This window comes from Prunus persica, chromosome G1, assembly GCF_000346465.2.
Source record: "Prunus persica cultivar Lovell chromosome G1, Prunus_persica_NCBIv2, whole genome shotgun sequence".
In the NCBI taxonomy this organism is placed as follows: Eukaryota; Viridiplantae; Streptophyta; class Magnoliopsida; order Rosales; family Rosaceae; genus Prunus; species Prunus persica.
Window position 1 is genome coordinate 6,284,768 of NC_034009.1, and position 15,683 is coordinate 6,300,450.

The 15,683-nt window shown below is 37.3% G+C and overlaps 3 protein-coding genes across 3 annotated transcripts; all 3 read right to left on the reverse strand.

Annotated features, from left to right (window-relative positions):
• Window positions 968-2,467, reverse strand: LOC18793848 (ribulose bisphosphate carboxylase small chain clone 512). The gene is made up of 3 exons (XM_007223514.2): window positions 2,051-2,467; window positions 1,837-1,968; window positions 968-1,437 (listed from the first exon to the last, which is right to left on the reverse strand). Exons 1-3 carry the CDS (start codon window positions 2,195-2,197, stop codon window positions 1,189-1,191), a joined length of 528 nt encoding a protein of 175 aa, XP_007223576.1. The 5' UTR covers window positions 2,198-2,467; the 3' UTR covers window positions 968-1,188.
• On the reverse strand, window positions 2,568-6,042 carry LOC18790009 (pentatricopeptide repeat-containing protein At5g66520). Its single transcript, XM_007226457.2, has 2 exons — window positions 5,524-6,042; window positions 2,568-4,790 (listed from the first exon to the last, which is right to left on the reverse strand). Exon 2 carries the CDS (start codon window positions 4,512-4,514, stop codon window positions 2,928-2,930), a length of 1,587 nt encoding a protein of 528 aa, XP_007226519.1. The 5' UTR covers window positions 4,515-4,790; window positions 5,524-6,042; the 3' UTR covers window positions 2,568-2,927.
• LOC18792866 (VIN3-like protein 2) lies at window positions 6,130-14,234 on the reverse strand. The gene is made up of 5 exons (XM_007225156.2): window positions 13,483-14,234; window positions 13,240-13,326; window positions 11,398-12,076; window positions 7,957-8,276; window positions 6,130-7,633 (listed from the first exon to the last, which is right to left on the reverse strand). Exons 2-5 carry the CDS (start codon window positions 13,262-13,264, stop codon window positions 6,441-6,443), a joined length of 2,217 nt encoding a protein of 738 aa, XP_007225218.1. The 5' UTR covers window positions 13,265-13,326; window positions 13,483-14,234; the 3' UTR covers window positions 6,130-6,440.

The following is a 15,683-nucleotide window of genomic DNA, read 5'->3' on the forward strand; positions in this document are numbered from 1 at the left end:
TTTTGTTCAGATTCGAAACTCTGTTTTAGGATAGGACATCTTTCGAAATACCACTAGTTTAAAAATCCAATCTTCATGAGACTTGATACAATATTTAGAGAAAAGACAAATACCACTAGTTTTATATTCCAATCATCAGGAGACTTGTTACTTTTTTAGTGGGTTGGGGCCAGCATTTGCCAACATTAATCCATAGTGAATTATAAGTTATTTATACCGACACTTTTGATTTTTATTTTATTTTAATACAAGAGATAGATTAAATTACATGAGAAATGTGGATTTCTTTCACACACACTACAATATTGTTATGGGGTTTCGAAACTGAGATCACTGGTTTGCAAGTAAAGACCTTTTCCCTTTGAGTTATACCTCGTTGGCCACTCTTAAGATTTTTATTGTTTTACAAAATTCTAGAGGTTTCAAAAACTACACCAACACCTAATGAAGTTTCAAATTGTTTCCACAAAATCAATTTCATCAAAAATTAGTGGCACATACATCACATCATTGAGGTTAATTGTATTTGAAGAAGCTTTTTTCATGACATCAATAATTTGTCATTTGAATAAGAGCATTCAGTGTCATTTTTGAAACTTTAAGGCCTCATTTGTTAGGGAGGATTAGACTAAATTAACAAAGTAGCTACATTTCTTGTATAATTAAGACATAATATGAATATTGTTGTCTAACTTGAAAGATGAAGGAACACTATTCAAAAAGATTGATGACTAAAATTTATTAAAGTATAAGTTTTAGTCATCAACCTCTTATGAATAGTCTCCATTCTTCCTCCAAGTTAAGCAACATATTCATGTTATATCTTAAATGCACATGAAATTTAGACATTTTACGAGCCTAGTTCAATCTAGTCCTCCCTATTAAAAAAAAACCGAAAAACCTTAAGAGGTGGTGTCATAAATAGCTCTGAATTATAACTCCTGGTCCCACCAAAAACCAGGGCAAGTTGAAAACCATGGGCTGATGGATAAAGATCAAACACATTAACAAAAGCGTACAATTATAACTAAAGTGTCTTATTATCTTCCCAAAACAGGGGCAGTAAAAACTACAACCTCCTTATGCATACATGCCACATAAATTACAGAGGAAAACAGCGACAACGTGAAAATGGAAAGCTGATTTCAGGGAAAGCTCTATAGAGGAACCCGGGAAAACTGTAAAACTTTAAGCGTTGGTGGTGATGGTGGCGGCGGCTGGCTTCTGAATGATAAAGGCCATACACTGGCCCTGGTTGATGTTGTCAAATGCCATACAGCGTATATAAGCATTTGGGTAAGCTGTTTTGCACTGGTAGATTTCATTGAGCACCAGAGACGGGTCAGTGCAACCAAACATGGGCAGCTTCCACAATGTCCAGTATCTCCCATCGTAGTAGCCTGGCATCGTGCTATTCTCCCTGTAAATATGCCCGATCTTCCATGGTTGCAACAATCAAACATTAATGAGTGTTAATTTATCTCCCAAAAATTTATCAAATTTAATGATAAATCCTACTGCAAGCCTAAAGATCTCATCAGTAAAGTACCCTAGAGATAACTTCTTGTTGATTGGATTAAATCGTCCGAATCCGATCGATTAAGTCTGGTAAAGAGTCTTAAAGACTGTACAGTCCAGTCCAGTCCAGTCTAATACATTATAGTGCATAAGTTGAAATCTATTACTTTAACAACACAGAAAAACATGGAAGGGGCTTGTAGCTCAAGTGATTAAGAGCCGTTACAACGGAGGTCTTGTGTCCAAATCTCTCCACCCCCAATATCCCTTGGATTGAAAAAAGAACACAGAACATGTAAAGTTTTAAAATCAACTGACCTCATCGAATTCGAGGCAAGGGATCCATCCTTTCTTGAGCATGTAGTCAATCTCCTTTGCAATTGAATCATCAGAGAGTGGTGGAAGGTAGGACAGTGTCTCAAACTTCTTGTTGTTGATTGGGTTCCATACCTGTAAAATCAAACAAACCAAGAATAAGAATCATGGGTACTTGGGATATAATCATAGAACAACCTGTTAGATTTAACATTACCTTCATGCAGTGAGTTCTTGAACCATTGGAGACAGTTTTCTTGGTCCATCCAATCGAATCTTTAACCGGGAAAATTTTCGGAGGGTTGGTTGACAGGCCAACGTAGCCGGATGCAGCAACCGGAGCATTGAAGATTGCAGAAGACATCTTCAAGCTTTATTGTTTAGCAGGATGATTGATCAAATATGAGAAAACAGCAAAGTCTTGTCGTGCACAAACTTGAAGCTACACAAACACAAAGTTGAAGGCTCTTCTTCTAAAGGTGGTGGAGTTGATTGGAGAAGAAAACAAAAGGAACCAGCTTGGGTGCTTGTAAGGCTGATCTCAGGGTTGGTTAAGTGGCAGTGGAGAGTGGTATTGAGAAGACGGTGGGTACAATGGTATTTCAATTCCTGCTTTAACCATCCTCTCACTAAAAATCAAAATCCACTTGGCATGCCAAGAGAGGATTGGGCCCCACCAATTCATGGTGCCACTAGGGAGCTTGTAGCCAAGTTTGCAGACATCAGACTAACCGTTGGAATTAAAAATCAATATAGGAAGAAATGGCTCATCTCTGTCATTGGCTTTTCATGGAGCTTGGAGAAAACTTCAAAAATTGCTGGATGTGGACGGGTATTTCAACAAACTTCTAGCCAACTGATGGACAATCTTGTTCCATAAACTATACTAATTATGGAAAATATTTTTAATTCTAATAATTTCCCTCCCTAAGGGACTTCGAATTGTTCGAAGGGCACACCAAAGGAGGCAGGCTTCTGAGCTAAATAAATACAACAGCATTCAATGTAAAGATATGCAGCTAGATGCATCTTTGAAAGAACAGGATAGACTTGCCTCTGGATTTGATCTTCCCAATACACCAATAAAGACTTCTTTAAAGCAACGATGCATCATTACCAATTGAAAAGCCTTCAAGATCCCTTCTGAGTTGGTTTAAAGTTTTGTATATCTTTCTGGAATGAGAATGAGACTTATCGTCAGCTACAAATTTATGGACAACACCATCAATCTCGATGAAGCTCCAAGCAGAACTTGTAACTACTTCTCTATCCTTCATCATTTTCCTGATCCTCGTTGCATCCTCCCAGTTTCCCATTTCGGCATACATGTTGGCCAGAAGAACATACCTTCCACTATGTTGAGGTTCTAACTCAATCAGAAGCTTCCCCACCCTATCCCCTAACTCAGCATGGCCATGAATCAGACAGCCATTAAGCAAAGACCCCCATATCCCTCCGTCCGGTTTCATTGCCATACTTCTTATCAATATTTCTGCATCCTTCACTTGTCCGGCGCGTGCCAAGAGATCAACCATGCACCCATAGTGCTCAATCCCTGGGGCAATACCATAAACTTTACTCATGCGTCCCAACAAGCGCCAGGCTTCATTTACCAGAGTTTTGTGATTGCATGCAGTGAGAACTCCAACAAATGTCACAGCATTTGGTTTAGGTCCCTTCTTTTCCATTTCTGCAAAAAGTGCAAGCCCCATATCATTCTCGCCATTGATAGCAAATCCCATGATCATAGCACTCCAAGTAGTCACATCTTTACTAGGCATCATACTGAACACTTCTTGTGCATCTTCAATGCATCCACATTTTGCATAAAAATCTATTAGTGCGGTACCAAGCTCAAGTCCATACTCGATACCGTTTTCATTCAAAAACAAATTAATCCATTTCCCTTCTTCGAATGCGCCCACGGACGCGCAAGCATTAAGAACACTGACCAAAAGAGACTCTTTGAGCCTGACATGACTCTTCGATTCACGAAACAGGTCAATAGCTTCATTGAAACAAGCATTCCAAACATACCCAGAAACCATTGCGCTATAAGAAACATTGTTCCTCTCTGGCATTGCATCAAACAAATCGCGAGCCTCATGAACCAACCCATTACTACAATAACCACTAATAAGGCTAGTCCAACAAGCCAAATTCTTATCCAAACTTTCCTCAAACACTCTACGAGCAAATTCCACAGCTTCACATTTGCAGTACATACTAATAAGTGAGCTAATAACATAAACATCACAACCATGTCCAAACTTCATTATCTGACCATGTAGCTGACCAAGCAAAGATACACCAACACATGCTTTAACTAAAAAAGTGAAAGTACGAGCATTTGGCTCAGTGCCCATCCTTCTCATTTTGGTGTAAATGGAGAGACCCTTTTCAGATTCTGAGCGTTTCAAGAAACCCATAATCATGGAATTGCAATCAAAGATGTTGGGTCTGGTAATTTGGTATAATAGTGTCTCAGCGTAGTGCAGATTGCCATATTCTGATAGTGCGGAGAAGGCTAAGAGCTTGCTGGCAATGAAGGTGAAACGAGCAAGACCGGTGGTGACTATTTGGGCATGGATTTGCTTAAGTTCGTTCAAGCTTGAACATCTTTGTAGTAGGAGAAGATATGGAGGGCCTGTGACTGATTTAGAGAAGACTCTGCTGCTCATGTGGTGGACTACACTTTGAAGTTGACAAACAAGCAGCTAGAGTGTGGTAGCGTAGTAGGTCCACATGATATAACTCGTTCACGTGTTACTGGATATTTCATGATACTATCATCTAAAAGTGGGAAATATCAACCATGTCGTCCACCCATATTATATCATGTGACTGTACTACAGTACCATACAATAATTTCTCCATGTAAAGCCTTTTTATCAGACTTTGTGGGGAAAGTGCTCAGCTGTGTGAAACTCAAACATAATCAAATCCAAGACCTGTCACTGTAGATAAATAAAAATTGAGTATGCCACAAAATAACAAATGAATTTTAAGCTGGCAAAAGAAGAGAGAAAGAGAAAGGATGGGATAATTAAAGGGTGAATTATAAAGCTTGGCCTTGGAAAGAATTTGACCCCTTATCCTAGCCCCACTATTTTGTGTTATTATAAACAATTATTTGACTACTAGTTGTAGTGATAGAGTACTGAAATAATTGAATATTGTTATTTCCATTATAAAAAATTAATCCGATGTCTTAAATTTAATAAGTGGCAATAACATCTTTTGATCCTCACAACACTATGTTTCCTTCATATTCTTTTGGCTAAAGTTACTAACATTCTTTTTCTTGCTTGTTTTTCGTTTCTGCTAACCCTAAACCCAGAAAAATTAAACAAAATAAATGAACATGGGCAAATCAGAGCACACACCTAATGGGTTTTAAATGAATGAGAAAATCCTTCAAAAACCCCAGATTTCAGTAATACTCACTATGTTCCCTTTGTCAGTAAATTCTTTGTAAAACCCATTGAACAAATAATCCTTGAAACCAATAAAACCATTCAACAAATTAAACCTAAGAAAAACCCAGATATTTGTAATACCCAATCAGAATCAAAGTTTGTTTTTTATTTTTTTCAGTAAAATTTCTGCAAAACCCAAATGGTATAAACCCTTCAACAGAACAAATAAAAGAGTCCAGAATGTTGTATTACCCAATTGGAAACATGTTACCTGATGCGGAATGGAGGAGTGAGAGGAGTATGAGCTCTTGTCAAAGGAGAGGGCTCTAAGAGGAGTTCGAGCTCAACCCTGACCGGTTTGGGTGTAAAGGAAAGAAATTCATCTTTGGCTGAGGCGGCACAAATATGAGAGAGAGAGGGTTTGGACTTTGAAGACTTCGGGGTAAGAGCAGAAGAGAAAAAAAGGCGGGATGGGAAAAAGATGAAAAGAGAGTTTCAAATTTTGCCATAGAACAGTTGGGGAGAGAGAGGATACAGAGAGGAGAAAAGAGTCCTGACACGGAAAAAAAAAATCTAAAAAAGAAAAAGAGAAGAAAAAGAGTTGCCGGAAAATCTACCCTCCTCAACGAGAAATTCTTGAATCCGACTGCCAAATCATGTCACTCATATAACTACACATAAAATAACGTGACACCCTGTATTTTGGTCCAACACAACTCCACTATGTTTCTACCCTGTATAAAATAGGCAGACACAAAAACTTCTACATGTTAATGGGTGCATGAATGATGAATCGAACACGAGACCTCTGGTGCAAATATAATTATTTTTAACCACTTAAACTAACAAGCTCCTTAATGAGAAACTCAATATTTAATAGAATAGACAATCTATTATTAAAATAAACAGTCAACCAATCATCATTGATGGTCCAAGAGCATACATATTGATAGATACAACTGCTATTTATTGCTGAAAAAATTGCTAGCAGAAACAGCATATCCATGAATGACGCCGAAACTGGATTTAAATAAGAAATGAAATCTAGCATTTTTACATCATAAGAATGGCAAATGAGGATGGTAATATAATTGATGATGGACAATAATGACATTGCCAGGAGATCCAACTGAATTGCTGCTGCAGGCACTCTTAATAACTTATACCAACAACCCTAACAGAGGATAATCAATGCCAAAGCTTCATGCAGAACCCATTTGGCACAACAGATGATTTCTTACATGAAATACTTTCAGAAAAGGTGTCAACAAGTTGCCCTGCAAGAGATGCAGGATCTTCAATAAAGGTATCTACAAACACTCTCACAATCCTTACCTCCTGAGGGGTAGCTCTCAAACTATACCAAGTCAGAAATTTCTGCCGGAAATTCTGCTCGATATGTCCCTCACACTCTAACCATCTGATAACCTTCACATAATACTCAAAGTCCCTATTTGAAACACCATTTGCCACACACTCCTCATCTTGCCTTTCCCCACTTCTCTTCTTCGATGTGCTGCCATCTTGGGGCTCCACTTCTTTCCCAGTCACATTTTTTAAATCCTTGCTACTGGAATTGGATTTTTCATTCCTTCCTAGCCCATCTTTGAGTGTTTCGATTTTGCAAGGAGTGATCGGCAAGCCAGCCTCGGAGCTACCAACAAATGGTACACATTCCATTCCAGTTCGAACAGGGGAATTTGATCCATTATCAGTGCTGATGTCTTCGATGATTTGGCCCTCTGTTGATTGCTTGCACTCACGTTTTAGGACATCCGAATTAGATACAGAGCCAACCATCCCATTGGCTTGTTCCTCATCCAACAAAGAAATTGCATCTGCTGTAGGTCCTCCGCCCATGCTATTGCAGTTGATAGCATCATTTGATATATTGGCAGAAACAGTTTTGTCAGTGTCCTTGCAATAAGTAAGATAATTGTCTGCTCGGTTATCAGCCTGATCACCATATGGAATAGCATTATTAGTTTCATCTTCCACTGAAGAAGGATTAGAAAGGCTGCTACAGTTGGTAGCTGGGCTCTGACTTCTCTCTGTCACTGAACAATTAGGGACTTCATCTCCAGCAGTACTTGTGGAGAGCCGAACTTCACACATGCCCAAATGTCTTGTACCATGAAACGAAGTGACTTTGAAACAGTACTCTGTAGCTGGAATTAGTCCAGTCACAACAAACCGCATCTTCGGTGCAAACAGCGTGCACGTGGGTTCCGCTGGATAATTCATATCATCAGCCTTACAGTGCCATAACTTGTAACCTGCTATATTTTCTAGGGGAGGATATTCGGAACCCAAAACCACAGTGAGGGATGTAGCATGGACATTCTCAAATCTAACCATGTGTGGAGGAATCAAACTTAGATCTGAAAGTTTAAAAGAGTACAACAACAAAACAACCATTAAATCCCTTGATGAACACGTGTTTGAAGAAACCAATAAACAAGATAAGATACATTATCTACAATAACATCATGGATTTTTTGTGATTCAATTAGGAAGAGGTGATGAGAGAAACGAAGAAACCGGACAACTCTGGTATAACATAAATGAAAAGATCATATGAAACTAATTACTTATCACAATTACATCGTTGGAATTTTTGCTACACATGGTGACCAGCAAAGTGGAATGCAAGTAAGTCCAGTGACTCTGGTTAGGGAGTGACAGTTGCAGAGAATTAGATTACCTTGTCTTGTAGGCTTGGGCAATGGATGCGACATTGCATTGGAAAGCATTGAATCCAGTGACTCCACAGCAAATGCACAAAGTTTCTGAATCTCTGGTCCAGAAGAAAGCCTGTTAACAATACCACGACCCATCTTTAATGGTAAGCCTGTTAATGGACCCACTTCAGCTTGAAGCTTCTTCACAGCTTCATCCACAATCTCATAAAGTTTTTGATACTTTTCAGTCCCTCTGAGAAGCTTATGACTCAAGAAGATACGATAGCACAGTATGTCCACTCGTCTGGTATCCTTTGCCATCACTAGTTGTTTCCTCCAGGATCTAAATACATGCAAGAACACAATGCCAATCAGATTGTTGTACACGAGGAAAAAGTAATATCTAAGCTAACTGGTACAGAAAATTAGTAATAATTACATGCTTTGCACAGTTCGAAAGTAATTAGTTATAAACAGCATTCGCAGAGAAGAAATAGCAACCATTTATTTGCATCATATTAACTGGCAACAAATTCATTAGTCAACCACTTACAATGCCTTACAAATAGAAGAAAATCCATTTTTCTTTTTTATTAGTCTTCTCCGTTTTGGAGGAATTTATACAAGAACAAAAGTGCAATGCTAGGAAATAAATTCAAACTATAGCCAAATTACAAGTAATCAGCCAAGTAAAATGTAGTGACAGCCTAATTACAAGCAATCAATCTAATCCATTCAAATCAGAAACACCAACCCCAACCCCCCACCCCCGCACCCTCATGCTGGAGCATGGGTATTTCAAATGCCCCACTTGACAAGTGCCAATTAAAGATTTTGCGGTCAACATCCAGCCAGACCAAGCAGTGCCGATCGACGTTGGCCCCGACCAAGCACAGCGGTCGACATTATGTCCTGACCAAGCACAGCGATCGACATTTTGTCCAGACAAAGCACAGAAATCGACATTTTGTCCAGGGTCCAGAACAAACACAGCAGTTGACAATTGTCTAGACCAAGCAGCAGCCGTTGATGTATGTCCAGACCAAGCCGCTCCAACTAGAAGCAATCCTCAGCGAATAGTTAGGGTTCTTGTCCTGCACATTGAAATGGTCCTTCAAGGCCATGATGATGATCACTCTTCAAACCAGTGGATAGTGATCATTCTTCTATATGTTGCAATTAATCTCACAGTGAGATTATGAGTTATGGATGGTACAGGTTTGGTACCCTGGCTAAAATTCCAACAAATATCCTCACTTTTATTTTAGATATCTATAACACCAGAACAAATATCTGTACCAAGCTGAGATATCAAGGCCCTGACACTTCGAATTTATTGCCCGATACAAATATCAGTACCCAGGCCCAGAACAAAGAAACAAGGTGGCAGATGTAGAAGGGTAAGGAAACACCGGCTCTACACTTTTATCTAGATTAACTAGTGTAAGAGCCAAAATCTACCCTCTAGAAATTTGCTTTGATTCCATGTTGGAAAATAGAGGAAAATCCTTTTTTCTTGTTTATTAGTCTTCTCCATCTCGGAAGAATTTATACAAGAACAAAAGTGCAATACTAAGAAATAAATTCAAACTACAGCCTAATTAAAAGTAATCAACCTACATCAACTCTAGTGATAGCCTAATTACGAGCAATCAATCTAATCAGTTCAAATCAGCTTAATTGTAGGTAATGAAAATAGAATAGACATCAATCAAGTAATCATAAATCAGTCAATATCTTCCGACGCTATTTATCAATGAGAGAAAGAGAGAGAGCTTTTTTGACAACTAGCAACAGTATCAACTCTGCAACGATGGAGCTGATATAATATTAACATATATACATGAACATGTACATATGTATGTCTGTCAATATATATGTATGTATCAATATTTTGGCATTAGCATCAAAATAACCAAACTACAGTTTCAAAATAACCAAAACATTCTTCTTCAATAGAAGAATGCAATCAAGCTCTAAAAGTTACAATGTCAGGAAAAACTTCAATATCAGAACTGTAGCACAATGCTGCCCACTTCATAATCTGATTTCAAAGAATCTTAACAACTCAATATGACTCATCAAATCAATCATTCATAGACTCATAGGTGTCATAGGTGTTTGGCAAGTTTCATGAAATGTTACAACTTGAAGGAAAAACGTCTAATGCTATCTCGTGTATTAAATTGGGAGCATGCAGAAAGCTTCTATATAAGGCTCTAAAGTTATTATATCCGCTCTGTCATTTTATGGGTAACAGTGATTATGACGACTGTTATCCAGATAATACCCCTTAACCTTGTTGTAAGAAAGACACAGCTCCAAAAGAATAAGGCTTGGGGTCAAACATTAACCAACTATACTTTATAAAGAAATACAACTTGCACTTTTTTTGCAGCCTACTTGAGTGAAAGTAGTTTAGTCAATTAAAAAAAGTACATTCAATAGGTGAAAGTACAGAATTAGAGGTCATATAGGCTTCAAATTTATTTTACTTTATTCTAAAACCGGAATAAAGATATCTATGATTTATGCAACAGCCATGAGCTTCATGTTTCTACAGAACAAAGGGTTTGGAGACAAACGCTTGTGTCTCTCCTTCAGAGTCACCAAATACAAAACTAGTACGCTTTGTATACTCTCAAGAAAGTTTAGTATAGCTTTTGAGAAGGAGAGGGAGAAGCACCCCAGGAAATCTATCCCAGCATGTGTTGTTTATGTGATTCTATGCAACGAGAGAAGTCCCCATTAAGAAAATTGCATTACAGATGATGGTTAGTCACCCATGTTTACTTTCTAATAAATAAAAAAGAAAAGAAAAAATTCAGCTTGATTGCATATTTTATAAGCCCACATAAAATCAAGAATAACTCAAATTAATAAAAGGTCACATCACAGCCACCCAAAAGAACAGCTAGAACTGATAGAGGCCAGTAGATTTAAGAGTTAAACACTACTAATTGATTAACACGAAAAGAAAAGAAGAACTCAATACTGCTTTGTAAACAATTGTAAAAACTCATAAATTGTTAAATGATAAATAGTGCACTTAAGGTCCTACATAAGTATTCAAGAAGATTGCAGTTCTTTATCCGAATCTGCTAATTTGTAGGAAAAAGTAATATGGTACAATAATGAAACAAATTGTTTAGTCTTGTAAATTATCATACAACCACTGTAGTAAGAAACTAGGCCCACAAAATAAGTTATTACGCATTTTTCATCTTAAGATAGTGCAATAAAATAAATATAAAATCATAAATTTGAATTAAAATTAGCAATATGTCCATTGTGCAATAAATTTTTATAAAAAAAACTGGTGGGGGCGTAGGATAAACTTAAAAAATGAAAGCCATCACGATTCTATCGAATTGTCCATAAAATTTTGTGAAATATAGAGCGACCATAAAATAAAAAATAAAATAAGATAAAAAAAAACAGAGTTAATATGTGCAAATATTTACCCGAGCAAATCATTCACTTTGCCGCAAGATACACAGTAAAAGCTCCCATCAAGTCCCCTGCGTCTTCCCTCTTTGCCAATACCACAACTTTCACGTTTTAAAGCGCACTCAAGGTGGCAAGACATGCCACACGAATTACCCTGGAATGGCGGCTCCGAGCTGCAAACCAACCAAAGGCTCGGGTCCTTGTTGTCATCAAACTGATAGCAGATGCAACATGAACACCTCTTGCAAAATGCACCTTCTCGATTTAAGGTAGCTCTGCAAGCTGAGTTTTTGCAGAACGTAGTATTAGCTAAGTCACTCCCACTACTATTGATTGAAATACTGTTTTCTGGAACAGGTAGTCGAGATGGATTCTCAGTTTTCCTCTGCCTTTTGGCAGTTCTTTGGCCAGGTGCATCAGATGATTGTGGTTTAAGGTCTGTAGAAACCTCATTTCCCCCTGGTTTCCTTTCAGACACAACTTTCAGAAGGTGCTCTATTATTTTCACTTTTGTCAAGCCAGTATATTTCCTTTCTTTCCCCATTTCTGCACATAGGATCTGTAAAATCTCCTGACGGCTCCATGACTGTAGCAATTCACAGGCACCGTGTGACCACTTTGATATTTCATATACAAGCTCTCTCTTTTTCTCCACACTTAACTTACTGCTTTTTGACTGATCAAGTGCAAGTCCTGTAACCAAGATGAATGAATATGTATATCAGTATATCGAAAGTAGAAGAGTCGAACTGAGGAAAGAAAAACATAGATCTCTGAAAAATTCCTAAAAGAAGGGTAAAAATATTTAGAGAGAGATATGGACAATGAAACAAAAATATTTTCGCCAGAAACACCGTACATTGAATCAAAATTCCTCTTCTGCATCTTTTTTCAATTAGGATCATCACTTTGAAACCATATAACCATAAGCATGACATGTCAACAATAAAGAACAAAAACATGATATGAGTAGTAGCACAAATCCCAAAACAACTAACATGCACCCTTACAAAACTGTCAACTAATCTCCATTACCTGCCACTTCAGAGACTCATTAGGAATCCCAGTCCAATCTTTAATTTTAGTCATGGAGACTCATCAGAATCCCGGTCCAATCTTTAATTTTAGTCGTGGAGTAAACTTGGTATTAAATTAAACAAAGTATACGCAATACTAACATCATTAGGAAAATGGTTGACTTTCATTTACAAGACAGCCTAACTACACCAAATATAATAAGAATTGCATGGGCGGTCACACATAATTGGGTAAGATCCATCAAGCCCACACGAATCCTGGAACTAAACACAAACTCAGTTGACTTTGGAATTCCCTTGGCTCTGCATTTTCTTAAGAGCCTACACATGACTTATTTGATAAGGTAGCGTAGTCATGAGCATAAACTACTACCAAAAAAATAAAATTACAAGCTTACTTCTCCTAAATAATGCAGTGAAAAAGAGACCACTTCATTATATCTGATTAATAGTAGCTGAACAACTCAGAAATCTACCCTTCACAATTTAGCTCTGAAATGCTGAATACCATCACACGGGAGATGATCTAAAATCAAACATCAATCTAGAAGCTACAAGACCATCAATATTCATCAATACCTATTAGAACCCATGAGCTCGAATCAAAACCAGAAAACACTAAATTCGGGAAGAAAAAAAACCCACAATTTTCCTTCAAGCTGACTACCATGCATATTTCAAATCCAGCAAAAGAGTCGAACTTTATAGCCCAATCAAGAAAATTATCAAAACCAAGCATCCACAACCATTAAGAATTAAAACCCAGAAACAATTTGAGCATAAAAATGAAAATAGAAGATTACAAAAACAAAAGGGTACCATCAGATGAAGAATCCGTGGCCATAGTTATTGAATAACAAGCAGTCCAGCCTCCACATTACCACAAAGAGCCCAACTTTTGTGAACCTGGAAATCAGAGAAACAATTAGGACACACCCAGAGACCACCACATCACATAGGAACAAAAATAGTAAAAGAAGAAAAACCCCAAAAAGAAAGACAGAGAAACAAAAGGGATTATGAATGAAGAGAGAGAATGAGAGGGAATAGAATAACAACTACCAAGAAAAAGACGCTTGAAATTCTGCCACACAGCCAACGAATCCATGACTTCAATCTCTCTCTTTCCTTTTCTCTCTGTTCCTTTCAGGACCCGAAGATGCAGTGAATGGAGATTCGAAGAGGGCTCATAATCTGCTGCTTCTTCTTCTTCCTCCAATTGTTAAGAGAGGGGCAGAGGGAGTTTAGTGAGAGAAATTGAGAGAGAAAGAGATGGGAAAAAGTATCAAATCCCCATCAAAATTTAAGAGAGAGAGTAGAGAGGCTATGACCATGAATTGAGGCTACGACAAGCGCAAAAGCGGCTGCATGTCATCTTCTTTTTCTCCTCTCTCCTCCCTCTCTCACTCACTCACTCACTGACTCACTCAAGCGTTACCTTTGCTTAATTACTTGGGCCTTAATTTTCCTTTTTTTTTGTGGGTTCATTATTTATTGATTTTATTATTGTGAAATACTAAATTACTGTACTAACCTTTTTCTTTTTTTCTTTTTCTAGTTGTGATTTATTATTTGATGAGTATTTGAGTCAAGGGGAGAGAGGTTTCTTATACACACACTACTAAAGTATCATGGGGGTTCGAACATTAGACAACTAGTGTTTAAGTTAAGACCTTTTTCCATTAGGCTAGACCTCATTAGCAGTATTGGAGTTTTCATATGTCAAAGAAGAGCATCGAAATGTGACAACGTGTGATGTGTTAATATTGATTTTTTTTTTCAGAGTTGTCTATAACAATTTCTCATGAAAAGAGGTACAAAGCAATTAAGGTGCGAAATATGGGTAAATCTTCTCTGATGACCAAACACAATAACAAACTAAATTAATATGGGGAGAAAGAGCATAAAGTGAGAGCAATCGAGAAAATTGTAATTTTTTTTGGACAATAGTTGGATCCTGACTAATCACGACATTCTCATCCTTATCAAAAATAATATTTGTTACACGTGTCATTGTTTTTTTATTGAAAAAAAAAATTGTGATTGCATTTATAATTCAGCGAAAAAAAAAATTTATCCAAAATCAATGAATATAAACTTGCCACAAATGGCCATTACAATTACGGAGAAATCTAACACCAACATTAAGACAATTTGGTGCGCATTCACTAATGATCATGCATGATCGAAGAAACTTTGGCATAGGCATCCCAATTAAGATTGCAAACTTAGAACAATTAAACAAAGATAAAGCTTGAAAAAACTAAGCCAGAACAATACAATTAAAAACTCTCACAGAAAAAAGGTGAAAAGCATTCATAAAGGAGAGATGAAAATTACACATAAAACTCAAAGAGAGTTTATGAGACTTACTCCAAAAATAAAGAAACTAAATCAGCCGGATTGCAACCATGTTGTTACAAAGCCAACCCATTGTCCGTAAGCACCAAAAGATAACAGATCCACACTAATCGACTTTCCTCTTCGAGTAGATACACCGATAAATGATAGATCCGCAAAGATCTATTATAGAATTACGCCATTGTTTCTAACATTTGAATAGATGCTTGGTTGTTGAGCTAATAAATGCATTAATTTTTTATTTTTTATTTTATAATATAAGCGATAGTGGGCAAGAAGGGGAATCAAACTTTGGATCTCGCTTATAAAGGTAAAGACTCTTAATCATTTGAGTTACAAGCTCCTTATAAATGCAAGACAAATTCGACATGTGTAATTATGTTGTTAGGCTACATAAAGTTGTAAGGATGAAAATGTCCTTACCAACAAGGAACCAAATATTGTCTTCCTTCTTCCGATGGATTGAGGCAGGACCCAAAGAGGGCTATAATTGTCAATTCCGAAGTAACACTGAAAAACTCAGATGGATTCTGTTGTGTGCCAATAAGCCAATTGAATAGACTGAGAAGAAAGACAAGGGGGATGGATTTGTCAATGCATAAGGAGTGCCCCCACCCCACATATATGATATAAGTGTCAGATAAGGCAAAGGGTAGGGTTGGTTATGCATCATTTCTTAAAGTTTGACAGTTTGTTCGCTAACATATAAAATTGTACAGTAAATCAATGATAGTGCTCCCCATGCCAACCCTAGTTTAGCAATGGTTGGTACCAATCAAATATCTCTCTATTTTGCCCTTCTTAATTCTAAGCATCTCTTGTTTAATGGCATGCTATTTTGTGATGTGTTTCGTGATTACAAAGTGGACTTGTAACTTATGTAATTGAACTTTTGCTATCGC